Source organism: Arachis duranensis, chromosome 3 (genome assembly GCF_000817695.3).
Source record: "Arachis duranensis cultivar V14167 chromosome 3, aradu.V14167.gnm2.J7QH, whole genome shotgun sequence".
NCBI classification, from domain to species: domain Eukaryota; kingdom Viridiplantae; phylum Streptophyta; class Magnoliopsida; order Fabales; family Fabaceae; genus Arachis; species Arachis duranensis.
The window spans coordinates 129,971,022-129,984,399 of record NC_029774.3 but is presented as its reverse complement, the minus strand read 5'-3'; the positions used below and the strand labels follow the sequence as shown (position 1 = coordinate 129,984,399).

The 13,378-nt window shown below is 36.0% G+C and overlaps 2 protein-coding genes across 2 annotated transcripts in view; one reads left to right on the top strand and one right to left on the bottom strand.

The window, feature by feature from the left end:
- Window positions 1-6,194: 6,194 nt before the first annotated feature.
- On the top strand, window positions 6,195-8,557 carry LOC107481526 (L-type lectin-domain containing receptor kinase SIT2-like). Its single transcript, XM_052258551.1, has 2 exons — window positions 6,195-7,047; window positions 7,130-8,557. Exons 1-2 carry the CDS (start codon window positions 6,195-6,197, stop codon window positions 8,221-8,223), a joined length of 1,947 nt encoding a protein of 648 aa, XP_052114511.1. The 3' UTR covers window positions 8,224-8,557.
- A 34-nt stretch (window positions 8,558-8,591) lies between these two features.
- LOC107481745 (dynamin-like protein ARC5) overlaps window positions 8,592-13,378 on the bottom strand; it is a 5,946-nt gene continuing 1,159 nt past the window's right edge. The window contains exons 4-16 of the mRNA XM_016102050.3: window positions 13,018-13,239; window positions 12,605-12,738; window positions 12,403-12,495; window positions 12,181-12,244; window positions 11,786-11,935; window positions 11,331-11,488; window positions 11,185-11,245; window positions 10,984-11,046; window positions 10,794-10,894; window positions 10,157-10,214; window positions 9,451-9,783; window positions 9,030-9,194; window positions 8,592-8,925 (exon numbers count right to left, since the gene is read on the bottom strand). Of these exons, the coding sequence (XP_015957536.1) occupies window positions 8,860-8,925; window positions 9,030-9,194; window positions 9,451-9,783; window positions 10,157-10,214; window positions 10,794-10,894; window positions 10,984-11,046; window positions 11,185-11,245; window positions 11,331-11,488; window positions 11,786-11,935; window positions 12,181-12,244; window positions 12,403-12,495; window positions 12,605-12,738; window positions 13,018-13,239 (1,668 nt within the window). The 3' untranslated portion in view covers window positions 8,592-8,859. The remainder of the gene's footprint in view (window positions 8,926-9,029; window positions 9,195-9,450; window positions 9,784-10,156; window positions 10,215-10,793; window positions 10,895-10,983; window positions 11,047-11,184; window positions 11,246-11,330; window positions 11,489-11,785; window positions 11,936-12,180; window positions 12,245-12,402; window positions 12,496-12,604; window positions 12,739-13,017; window positions 13,240-13,378) is intronic.

Below are 13,378 nucleotides of genomic sequence, written 5' to 3'. Positions count from 1 at the left end.
ACTTTTACAGAGAGTTGTATCACCAGGAGAGATCCCCGGTAATAGGGTTTAGGGATGGTCTGGTTAACCGGATTAATGAAGAAGAATCCAGTGCATTGGAGAGCATACCATCATTGGTGGAGATTAGGGAGGTTGTTTGGGACTGTGAATCCTCTAAGGCTCCAGGTAGTGATGGGTATAATATGAACTTCATCAAAAAGTGTTGGGATGAGATTGGCACAGAGTTCTCGACAGCTGTTCTGGATTTCTTTCGGTCATCAAGGTTGCCGCCTGATTCCAATGTTACTTGGGTGGCTCTTGCGCCGAAGTTCACTGGAGCTAAGGAGATCAAAGACCTCAGGCCGATCAGCATGGTTGGCTGCATCTACAAAGTTATTTCAAAGGTGATGGTCAGAAGGATGAGATCAGTAATGCCAGGCTTAGTAGGAGAGACTCAAAGTGCCTTTGTGAAAGGTCGAAAAATTCATGACGGGGCTCTGATTGCGTGCGAAACAGTGCAATGGCTGAAGACGAGGAAGAAGAAGGCGGCAATTATCAAATTAGATTTTCAGAAAGCTTATGATAGAGTGAAGTGGAACTTTGTGGATATCGTGCTGCAGAAGATGGGATTTGGTCGTAGATGGAGAGAGTGGGTTAGAGAGTGTATCGGTTCGGCGTCCATGGCAATTCTGATAAATGGTTCCCCTTCCAAACCTTTCAAGATGGAGAGAGGCTTGAGACAAGGTGACCCATTGTCCCCGTTCTTGTTTGTTCTGGTAGTGGAGGTCTTACACAGGCTGATAGGGGAGGCAGTGAGAAACAGACGAATATTGCCGCTGTTGGTGGGAAAGGAAAACATAGAGTTATCACATCTTCAGTTCGCAGACGACACTATTTTATTCTGCCCACCGGAGGAGGAGACCATTAGAAACTATGCCAGACTGTTAAGGTGCTTTGAGATTATGTCGGGGTTATCGATTAACTTTGATAAATCGAGCTTAATCCCAATCAATTGTGAACAGCATTGGACTGACAACATGTATAGTTTTTTGGGGTGTAAAGAAGCGAACCTCCCAGTCCGATATCTTGGTATTCCTTTAGGAGCAAACCCAAGGCTGGTAAAGACATGGAAGCCGATAATTGACAAGGTTGAGGAAAAGCTCAGTTTGTGGAAGGCTAAGGTGCTAAATAAAGCGGGTAAGCTAGTCCTTATTAAGTCTGTGTTGAATAGCTTGCCAGTGTACTATCTGAGCCTGTACAAGATGCCGAAGGCCGTGGCAGAAAAGTTGATATAATTACAGAGAAGATTCTTATGGAGTAAGGAGGAAGATAGGAACGGGATAGCACTAGTCAAGTGGGAAGTGGTTCAGGCCCCTAAAAAGGAGGGTGGCTTGGGGGTAGGAGATGCAATGATTAGAAACTCTGCCCTATTATTTAAGTAGTGGTGGCAATTTTCGAAGGAGGAGTGTCCTTTACGGAAGAAGGTTGTTTGCTCCTGTTACGACTTGAAGTCCAATATGATGTTATCTACTCAGCCAATGCCTACTAGAGGGGGACCTTGGAAGGACATATGCCAGTTGTAGCTCAAGGATAGTAATGTAAGGGACAAGATGATTACTGGGTTGTCTATGGAGGTGGGTGATGGCATGAGGACTCTTTTCTGGGAAGATGTCTGGTTACAAGGCGGTTCCCTCAAGTTGAGGTTTTCGAGACTTTTCTCTATTTCAAATCAGCAAGGATCTGTCATAGGGGATTGCGGGTTTTGGGATGGGTTAGAGTGGGTATGAAACTTCCAGTGGAGGCGAGGCCTGTATCAATGGGAGTTGGAATTATTGAATAGGTTACATGAGGCTTTAAGGCCTATAAATCTAGCAAGTGATAAGCAAGACAGACTTGTGTGGAAGTATGGCAAGGAAGAAATTTTTTCAACTAACTCTTTTTTGCAGGTGGTGCAATCAAAGACTATCCCAGAGGATATCACAAGCTTCAGCTTTACCAGAACCATTTGGAAAGGTTTGGTGCCACCACGAGTGGAGTTATTTATTTGGTTTGTTCTGATAGGTAGAGTAAATACTAAAGAAAGACTACATCGATTTGGAATACTTAGGCATGGGGACAATATATGTGTGTTTTGTAAAAGAGATGTTGAACATATTTACCACTTGTTCCTGGGATGTGAGTTTACTTGGCAGGTATGGTGTCGATGGCTTTCTGATCTCGGGAGAGCGTGGTCTATTCCGGGCTCACTAAAGGAACATTTTGAGAGTTGGACAGGCGTCGTGAACAGGAATGAGGAGCGGAATAGGTGGCTGAGATGCTTTTTTGCGGTCATTTGGAATATATGGCTGGAGAGGAACAGACGTATTTTTAATTCCAAAGAAGGTGGTTCAGAAGAGGTGTATCAACAGTCCTTGACCAGTTATGGAGAGTGGAGTAGTAGGAACCTTGTTGTTGTTGATGGCAATGCCGGAGATGACAACAGGGGTGGTTGATTTACTTGTTTTATTTCCTTTATTTTCATGCTCCCAGTTTGTTTGTCTTATGCTCCATTGTATTGTGTTAAGCTCTCTTGTTCAAAAAAAAAAATATTTATTATGTAATATTGTAATGAATGACCACAACAGTTATAAACAACATAAAACAATATAAATATTTATATACTTAACTACATACTTCTAATTCTACAACATCCACTCACATTCAGTATAATTATTTTAAAGAAATTAATTTTTTTTATATTTTTATTACACAATATATTAAAAGAGATAATGAAAAAAAATTGAGAATTATTCTCAAAAATTAAAAAAAATTACTTTTATCCAATGTATCATTGACTAGATTCATTTTTTTGTATTATACTTAATATTAGGGAGGCCCACACGGACTATTAGCTTAGTGGTAGAACGTGCCCCTGATAATTGCGTCGTTGTACCTGGACGGTGAGTTTTTTTTTTCTTCTCACTCTCATAATATTTATTTTATTAGGTTACTCAAAAATTTTCATATTTTTTTACTCTTTATTTTTATATACTATATAACTTCAATGTTAATATTATTTTTATTTAATAGATATAAATTAAATAATAAAACACTATTCATCTTCTCCTTTTATACTCACTCTTTATATTTATTATATAAGATAATTAAGGTTATTCTTCATTTTTCTTCTCAATCATGACATTTATTTTTATTTAGATTATTCTATATTTTTTATATTCACTTACTCTTTATTTTTATATAGAATACTATATGCCTTCAATGTTAATATTATTTCTTTTAATAAGTATACATTGAATAATAAAACATAATTTTTTTTCTTATTTTATATTTATTCTTTATATTTACTATATAAGTCAACATTTATTTCATATTTCTTTATTTCCTTTTTTTTTTCATAACCTCATGTCTCTTATTCTTTTTCTTTTATTCTTATTAATGTTTTGCACAAGGATTTGAAGAGTATAATTGATGACTATGGCTCTTTTTTAGTTTGCTAAACATGTGTATTAGGTGATAAATTCTTAAACACTAGAATATATCATATTATTTGTAATTTCTTTTTATTTTTTTATTTTCAATCTAATTATATTCCTTAGTTATATCATTTATATATTACTTCTTTGTCTCTTTTAACCATTTATATTTTTTAATATCATTTAATTGTAATCTTGTTGAAAATATATAGTATTATCATAATTCATGAAAATAAAATTAAAAAATAGTAAATATTAATTTTAATTATTAAAATATTATATTCAAACTTGTATGTCATTTAAGAATTTTATATTTATATCATAGTATTTAAATATAATATAAAAAATAAACAAAAATAACTATTTAAAAGAACAAAAATTAGGATGATAATCTCAACTATCAATTTCACGTAAAGTTAACTGCATATGAGTTTTCACGGTATTTTAATGGCTAAGGTGACAACACAACAATGTTTACTCCTAAGTTGGCTAGAAAGTGACCTTGTCCCACCCCAACACGTTTATATATATATATTGAGAAAAGCTTAGTATACAAGCGATTAGGGCTTGTAACTATTACAAGTTCATTAACGTCTAATCCACTAAAACGCGCTGCAACTACGTTACTTACACGCGCTATACAAAGATCCCGCGTTTGTATAACTACCAAATTTAAAAGATTTGTTTCCTTCTTTGTTTTCTTTCTTTTCAAATTTCATCGTTCTTCTTCTCGCGTGTCATCCCCTGGTTTTTCGATCGTTCTTTTCCTCTCCTTTCTCATTGGTTTGTTCTTCGTCATTGACGTTAGTTTTTCTTTCTGTAACTCCAGCTTCGTTTTGACATGGTGTATTCTGCAACATCTCTGTTGTTGATGACCAGTTTGTTCCGAAGGTTGGAATGACCTTTACCACCCTTGAAGATGCTGGAAAATTTTACAGGAACTATACCAAGGTTGCAGGTTTTTCTACAAGAGTTCGGAGCACAAATAGAAAGGAAAACGAGATTAAGAATCAATTGATTACATGTAGCAGAGAGGGAAAATGAAACTCTCATAGCAAAGACTCATTTGATAGGAATTGGAATGATTTTCTGCTAAACTTTGGTCTTGTGGACAACAAGTGGCTTTCATGTAGTGTTGGGTTAAAATCTGCAGCAGAGGTGTAAATTTAATTTTTTATCAGGTGTATTTATAGTCTGTGTTTGGGTGTATTATGCAGATCTCTATGCAGACCGTCATATATGGGTTCCAATCTATCTGGATCACCACTTCATATTATAGTACCTTTAAATCAGAAATTTTGAATACACCAGAGAGAGTTTAATTAATTTTGGTCTTGTGGACAACAAGTGGCTTTCAGGTAGTGTTGGGTTAAAATCTGCAGCAGGGGTGTAAATTTAATTTTTTATCGGGTGTATTTATAGTCTGTGTTTGGGTGTATTATGCAGATATCTATGCAGACCGTCATATATGGGTTCCAATCTATCTGGATCACCACTTTATATTATAGTACCTGTAAATCAGACATTTTGAATATACTAGAGAGAGTTTAATTAATTTTGATCTTGTGGACAACAAGTGACTTTCAGGTAGTGTTGGGTTAAAATTTGCAGCAGAGGTGTAAATTTAATTTTTTATCGGGTGTATTTATAGTCTGTGTTTGGGTGTATTATGCAGATCTCTATGCAGACCGTCATATATGGATTCCAATCTATCTGGATCACCACTTCATATTATAGTACCTGTAAATCAGAAATTTTGAATACATCAGAGAGAGTTTAATTAATTTTGGTCTTGTGGACAACAAGTGACTTTCAGGTAGTGTTGGGTTAAAATCTGCAGCAGAGGTGTAAATTTGATTTTTTATCGGGTGTATTTATAGTATGTGTTTGGGTGTATTATGCAGATCTCTATGCAGACCGTCATATATGGGTTCCAATCTATCTGGATCACCACTTCATATTATAGTACCTGTAAATCAGAAATTTTGAATACAACAGAGAGAGTTTAATTAATTTTGGTCTTGTAGACAACAAGTGGCTTTCAGGTAGTGTTAGAAGAACAGTAAAACATAGTTCTTCGATTTCGAAATCAGAAACAGAAATGTGGAAAATGTACAAGATGAGTAAAACAATAACGTACCCTGAATAATATTTTGTTGATGGTTTCTGCTATTATTCGCGACGAGTTCAAATGTCTCTTCAGTTTGGAATGTTGCTCGAAACTTGAGGATTTGTGTTATCTTTGAAGGAGAAGAAGAAGAGTGAGCCATAACGAGCGGTTTTTTCGAAGCGTAATCGTTCGAGTGACGCGCGTGAAATTGACGCTCCATTTAAAGGGAGGGAGTGCGCGTGGATTAAACCTGAGTTGGGCCAACTTGTAAGAATTGTATGCGTTATTTGCTTGTATGTGTAGCGGAGCCGCGCAGATTTAAATCTAATTTATAATATATTAAAAGAGAGGTCAAAGTAGTGTTATAATAATTTTTTTATATTTAATTTTACTCTATGTTGTCACATGCAATTTTTTTTTTCTTACGTGGCATAATCTTTTATTTTTACATTATACCATTTCTTCTCTCTCTTTTTTCTCCTTTCTTTTTACATTTTAACTACTCAGAATATTTATAGGCTCTTTCTTCAATGCTAGCAACACTTTTGAGTAAACTCTTGAGCAACTACTCATCCTATTTTAAGATCTTCAATGTTCTCATATTTTTAGTAACCAAATCCAAATTCACAAACATGGCAGCAGTGCATGCATTTGGCACCCTGTTGCTTGTTCTTTCCTCTCTGTTGAGCATTGTAATTGTATCCTCTGATATCAATTTTGTACAAAATGGATTTCTAGCAGCAGGCTTGAAACTTGATGGATCTTCTTATCTGGGGCCTAACGGTATACTTACCTTGACCAACGATTCCTCAAGGATCCTTGGCCATGCATTCTATCCATCTCCTTTACCATTCAAATCTAGCAGAAACAAATCCTTTGTTGCAACCTTTAGCACTTCCTTTGTGTTCTCCATCATTCCCAAATACCCTGAACTTGGTGGACATGGTCTTGCTTTCGTCCTAATATCGACAAGAGCACCGAAAGGTTGCCTTTTAAACCAATATTTAGGCCTCCCAAATGAGACAAGTAATCAAGAATTCTCTACCAGGTTCGTAGCTATAGAGTTTGATGGGATACAAAACCTTGAACTACAGGACATTGATGACAATCATGTGGGAATCGATATCTCCAGCCTCATCTCTGTGGTATCTGAGTCAGCAGCATACTATGGAAATGGCCAAGATCTCAGCAAGAACATTCCAATTAATCTCAAGAGTGGAGACCCCATTCAAGCATGGGTTGATTACAATGAAGAGAAGAAGTTGATGAATGTTACAATCTCTCCTTTTGGCATGCCAAAGCCATATTTCCCTCTGATATCTTTTCCTTTAGACCTATCTTTGGTGTTTAATGACTACATGTATGCAGGATTTTCTGCGTCCAATGGTTTATTGATAGCTGAGCATAATATACATGGTTGGAGCTTCACCATTGGAGGAGAAATGCAAGAGCTAAATAAATCAACTCTTCCACTCATTCGATCAAGTAGTACAAATAAAGTGGCGCATAGAAAAGCTTTGGCATTAAGCATCACTCTGGCAACTGTGTGTCTTGGTAATCATAGCAGCTACTATCATCCTGCGCGGATTAAGAAATAAGGACGAGATCTTAGAAGACTGGGAACTCAAATATGGAGCTTATAGATTTGGATACTCTGAGCTCTATTCAGCTACAGGAAGGTTTGGTGAGAAAAACCTTATTGGGTGTGGAGGATTTGGGAGAGTATACAGAGGAGTATTACCAACAGGACTTGAAGTAGCTGTGAAGCGAGTCACTCCTAATTCAAGGCAGGGAATGAGAGAATTTGTTGCAGAAATAACAAGCATGGGGAATCTAAGGCATAGAAATCTGGTGCAGTTACATGGGTGGTGCAGGAAGCAGGATGAACTCCTCCTTGTTTATGACTATGTCCCAAATGGAAGCCTAGATGCGCTTTTATTTGAGAATGATCATCAAAAGAAGAAGTTACTAACTTGGGACCAGAGATACAAGATCGTTACTGGTGTTGCACAAGGGCTGCTATACCTCCATGAAGAATGTCCACTGCAGGTGGTTCACAGAGATGTAAAGCCAAGCAATGTCTTGATAGATGCAGATCTGCAACCAAGGCTTGGTGATTTTGGCTTAGCAAGGTGTCAGGAGCACGGAATCAATCCGAAGACAACACATGTAGTAGGAACACTAGGATACATTGCACCTGAACTCTCCAAGACTGGGAAAGCAACAAGAAGCACGGATGTATATGGGTATGGTGTACTCATTTTGGAAGTAGCTTGTGGAAGAAGGCCAATAGAGCCCCAGAAGACTCCCAGGGAGCTGGTATTAGTGGACTGGGTGAGTGAACTACACTGCCAAGGGGAGATCGGCAGAGCAGTTGACCCAAGTTTAGATGAGTATGACAAAGATGAAGCTGATCTTGTGCTTAGGCTTGGATTGCTTTGTTGTCATCCCATACCTGATTATAGGCCTAATATGAGAAGAATTGTCCAGTTCCTTCTTAAAGAAACCACCCTTCCTCCAGTTCTTCCTGACATTTGTTGTGCCTGGGAACCTCCTAGAGCAATGAAGGAATATGAGCAAAATATTCGAGATGATTCTGACCCTTCAAGCTCTGGAGTGTTCTCATCAAACTATTTTAGTCATACAAGCTTTGACAAGTGACAAGGTGGTCACTAATATTAAAGCCACAAGATAGATGTTTTCGTAATGCATATTATAGAACCAATTTCACAGGGCTAAACATTGTAATCTTATCAAGGAAATCGGTTCCATGATTATGTAATCCATTTGTCTTCTGTTAAAGGAATTGATTCACTCTCCGCTATATGCTATGTCCATTAGACATATTTTCAGCCATCTAGTCTAAATATTTTGCAACCTAGTTTGGGGCTGAAATTATGAGTCAAAAGCATACATGTGATGATTATTCATTGAATTGAATATATACTGATCCAGCATTATATGCCTCTGTTCACACACGCACAAACAACATATAATAGCTTAATATTTGCAACTCACAAGAGGGGAAAGAAAAAATTCGCAGTGTGTTATAATCCTCTGCACAGGAATAGATCCAATTGCTTACAGATGCCATAAAGAAAAATTATTTAATTAGCTGGAGTGAAAAGGATTTTTCAAAATGATATCCGTTCATCCTTAGACTACAACAAACACTAAATAAGCATTAAATAGGATGAAATGAAAAATCTCAAACCTCATAAATCTTACAACCGCATGCACATTTCACTTTAAAATGATATCCCAAAGTTCCGGCACTGGATTGACATAATCACATACTCAGATTGCTAGATGTAGAATCAACTGCTCGTGTATCATCCTGAACTTCTCTTTGAGCCTCCTGATCTGAAAAGCCAAATAAAAAATTGGACATTGTAAACAAGAAGTATCCTTTTGCTGAAAATTGTTTACCTCAAAACAAAAACCATGTCACATGAATTACGAAATACCCTTTTCAGCTCAATTTCCATATCTCTCTTCTGCTGTCCCAAGGAGTTCTGCAGATTAGTTATGTCAAAAATATTATCCAGGTCATCCTCAAAAGCAGACTCTAGGTCTTCCCGAAGAAGTGCAGGCAACTTATCCACAATGGGCATCAAAAGGAAACAGTTATACTGCAAAATATTAGGTAAAGTAAGTGCAAAAAAGATAGGGAAAAATGGCGTGAAAGTGTTAAATGATTGATAGGGCCTAATTATAATCAGCCCAAGCTAATGCATTATCAATGTTTTGACTTATTTTCTTCTTGTAGTTTATTGGTTGTAATCAACCTGAAAACAAATATAAATGCTATTTTGCATGTACATGAGATTTTCAGCACATACTGCTCATCCTTTGAAAATTATAGTATTCAAGTTTTACATGTCAAACCTTTAATTCTGTGGAAACCAAGAAATACTCTCTAATGCCATGAAATATTTGTTGCACCAAACCATAAACAATCCTTTCAGATGAAGGAGCGAGCCTGCGATTCCAAAGTGTGCTATCCAGAAGGTCAGCAAGCTTTGTTTCTGTTGTCTGAATAGAAGTGCTTGAATCAGTGCCAGAGGCCAAATGGCTGAGCTTTACATCTGGTTGTGGCCTTGTGTCTTCTTTCTCTTGTGGAATTGTTTGTGGCAAAGTAGTTGCTGTAGGATTATTATTAACATTGGAATGTTCTGTTCCACCAAATGAATCTAAGAACTGACGTAATCCAGCCCGACTCTACAGTAAACCACAAAAAGAGATGTAAAAGTAATCAGATAAACTTAGTAGCATCATAAATAAATAAATAAATAATAATAGTAATAGTAATAGTAATAGTACTAGTAGTAGTAATAGTAGTAATAGTAGTAGTAGTACTAATACTACTACTACTAATAATAATAATAATAATACAAGCCTTGTTTTTTTTTTTTGGTGTCTAATACAAAAGCAAAGCCCCCAGGGGAGCCAAAAGAAACACCTAGCTAATCACTGCTGAATCATAAAGTAAGATTCTATTCAACTCATCTCTAGGTTAAAGAAGTGACATCAATTAAAATGAAGCACGCTAAAGCATCTCTCTCTGTAAAAGGCCTATAAACCAAGGATATACCTTATTGTGGAGAGACCATGAGACATATCGTGTGGTGCTTACCAAGTCCTCCAAACATCTGCAGCAAAGCAGTGTGGACAAGGGGCATAGAAAACAGTTTAAAAAAAAATGAATACAAATATATAACAGTTATCATGTCCAAAAAGAAAAAAAAAAAGATATATTGCAGACACGAGATGATAAATTGTATAAAAAATGATAACAAAAATTGTTTTGATGATGCTAATACAACATTTCATTCACTATGAAAAGAGAAAAGTTACCCCATTAAAAATACCATAATAGAGAAGAAGGTTCCAATGCCAATCTAAGATAAATTATGCCGAATTGCCAATTGATCTTTGATGAAATAACATTGACTAGTCTATTGTTTCATAAATTATAACTTCCCTTATATTGAATTTCCACCAAATATGCCTTAAAAAAGAAAAAGGGAAAAAGAAAAATAAAAAGAAAAAATACAAATACCCCCCTCCCATTCAGCATTATATATGTGAAAGTGAAACCAAAAAAGGAGCAACTTCTAATTTCCAAAACTGCAGGGAGGGGTGGGTCAATGTAATTTTGCCCTTATCTAAAATGAAGCTCTTCATTATGGAAACAAACTTTTAGTAGTTGGGGAAAAGTGATGGTTAACTTTTCATGGCATGACTTTTCAGTAGATTCTGCAAAGTTGTTGAAGGCGGAAGCAACGCGCCTGAGGAACACCTCATGGCCACTCAGGTACTCACCATCTTTCTGTAAGAAACAAAGCATAGAAAAAGAATCATTCAGAAAAATAACAAATTAACTGCACAAAGAATTGATCCATTAAAAAAAGCATATACCTGAAGAAGATAAACAGAGATTGGAAGCAATCTCTTGAGTATGTGCAACAATCTAGAACCCAACTGTGCCAACAACAAATGATTAATAAATTAGCTAGGGGACTGAAATATCAAAGGTTTAAAAGGTTTCCAGATATCTTACAAATCAAAGAACTATGGAAAGAAGGAAGTTAAAAGGAAGATATTTGTTGTTGTAGTTACCTGATGAAGGAATGGTTCAAATGTGTCACGAGCCTTTGCAACAGCAATTACACAAGCAGTCCTGATTAATCAAAATATAATTCTTTTAATATCTAACACTTAGTTTTTGGTACTATTAGAAAATGATAGGTAAAACACTGAACTACCTAGAGTAGTTTGTTCCATCATGAATATCTTCAACACCACAAGCATTTACTATTTCCTCCCGAGTAATAGGGGGACACTTGATTCCTCCAACGACAAAACGAAATTCAGCCATTGCCCGATGATATTGTGCACCGCCATAAAGGCGCATCCCAGCATTCTACATACAAGGATAACGCAGCCTGTTCAGATATTTTCTTAACAAGATTCTGGATTTTTTTTAAAAAAATAGCTTGCATCCATAACATATATACATAACACATATAAAATTGGTCATATTCATTAATAGGCACACATAACTGCCATAAGTTAGATGCAATTATCAGCAAAAAGAGAATAAATGGTGTGTCTGTGTAATGGAAATAGTAAATGTGACGTGTGGTTTATTATCCTTTCCACTGAAAAAAAGCAGGACATAAGAAGGAAAAAGCAAGTTCAACTCAATTTTATAACTTACAGGTATTAGCTTGTGAGGGATCTGAACACCATCAGCACCAACAAATGCACCTCCATTTGTTCGCTCATCTTGTAATGTTTCACCTAACATATGTAATTTACCAAACTTATCAGGAGGTGCAACTACTGTCCCTTTAAGTAGCAACGACAACTGAATATAGAAAATATGAGTCAGGGGAAAACATTCAAGAAAGTAACCTTCAAGGTTCAAGCACTATGGATCCCAACAGCAGCCTAAAAAAATAAATAAGCTTGCATATGCAAGTCCCTATAGAATAATTGATAGACAAATAACCCTTCCCTTGATAGGAGTTCTAATGTTGCCAAACTATGAAATTCACAAAAGAAAAGAAGGAAAGATAGAAAGAAGAAATTGACGATTCATAAAATAAAAACCTTGGTCAAGAATAGATCATTAAAAGTTCTTCCTTTCTCCTTCAGTTTTACTTCATCAAGTGAGCTGCATATAATTGGAGATTGTGAATAAAGAATAACATAAGTGATGACAAGAAGATACACATAGATAACAGTAAAATCTTAAGCAAGAAAAAAATTTCATCCTTGCCCCGTCCTTTGAAGATCAGGAACGAAAGAGTTTTTTTCATTTTCAATACAGACCTCAGTTCTTGATTTATATCGCTCAATTTCCTTGTTGCACTTCGGTACTCCTTCTCAAGAAGTGGAATGATCATTGGAACATTATTTATATACCTAGGAAATCATCCTCAAGGAATTAAACATAGAATAATAAAAGATCTATGGATTTATAAACATTATGTAGAAAAACTGAAAATAAAAACAATCCAAAATTTATACAAACCTCTGTTTTAGCATCTCTTCCAAAAACAACCTAAGTTTGCTCACACCTATCCTATTTCTTTCTTGCTTTGATAATGACCTTCCCAATTTCTCCTCCAAAGATGAAACATCCTCTATCTCTCTAAAGCATACAGCCTGCAATTACAAGTACACTTAAATAGATCAAGGAAAGGCAACTATGGGTATTTCATGCTCCACGATGAAAAGACACAGATAGAATTCAGCTAGCGTACAACATACTTGACAACAAGAATATAAAATAAATAATAATTAAGAAACTTAAAGGTCACAAAGCAAGAAACCTAAAAAGTCACACTGAAAATATAAAAATATTCCGTGCACCGAATTGATTAAATATGAAGCTTTCAATCTTAAAGAGAAAAGAGAGGCAATTAATTACTATAAAGGCTTAACCTGTTTGAATTCATCATTGGACCTGTATACAGAATCACTTCCAGAACCAACTCTTCCAGAAGGCACAGACGTGAAGAAGGGAGAGTCACCCAGAATGCAGCCATCGAGGGTACATGCAGGTGGTGAAAGGAAAACTTCAACATCGGATGGGCGGGCAAATTGAGGTATCCTAGTATCTAGCTTAGTTGAGACAATTACAGTCCTTGACAGCTCAGGATCAATCTATAAACAAACAACAAAAATGTTTATTGAAGCTGTGATTTATATATAGCATTCTTTTTGTGCTCCAAATCCCAGCAGATTAGCTAGAGAAGTGTTCTTTATATCCTCAAAAATGTTCACCCCAATGCAATCTGATTTT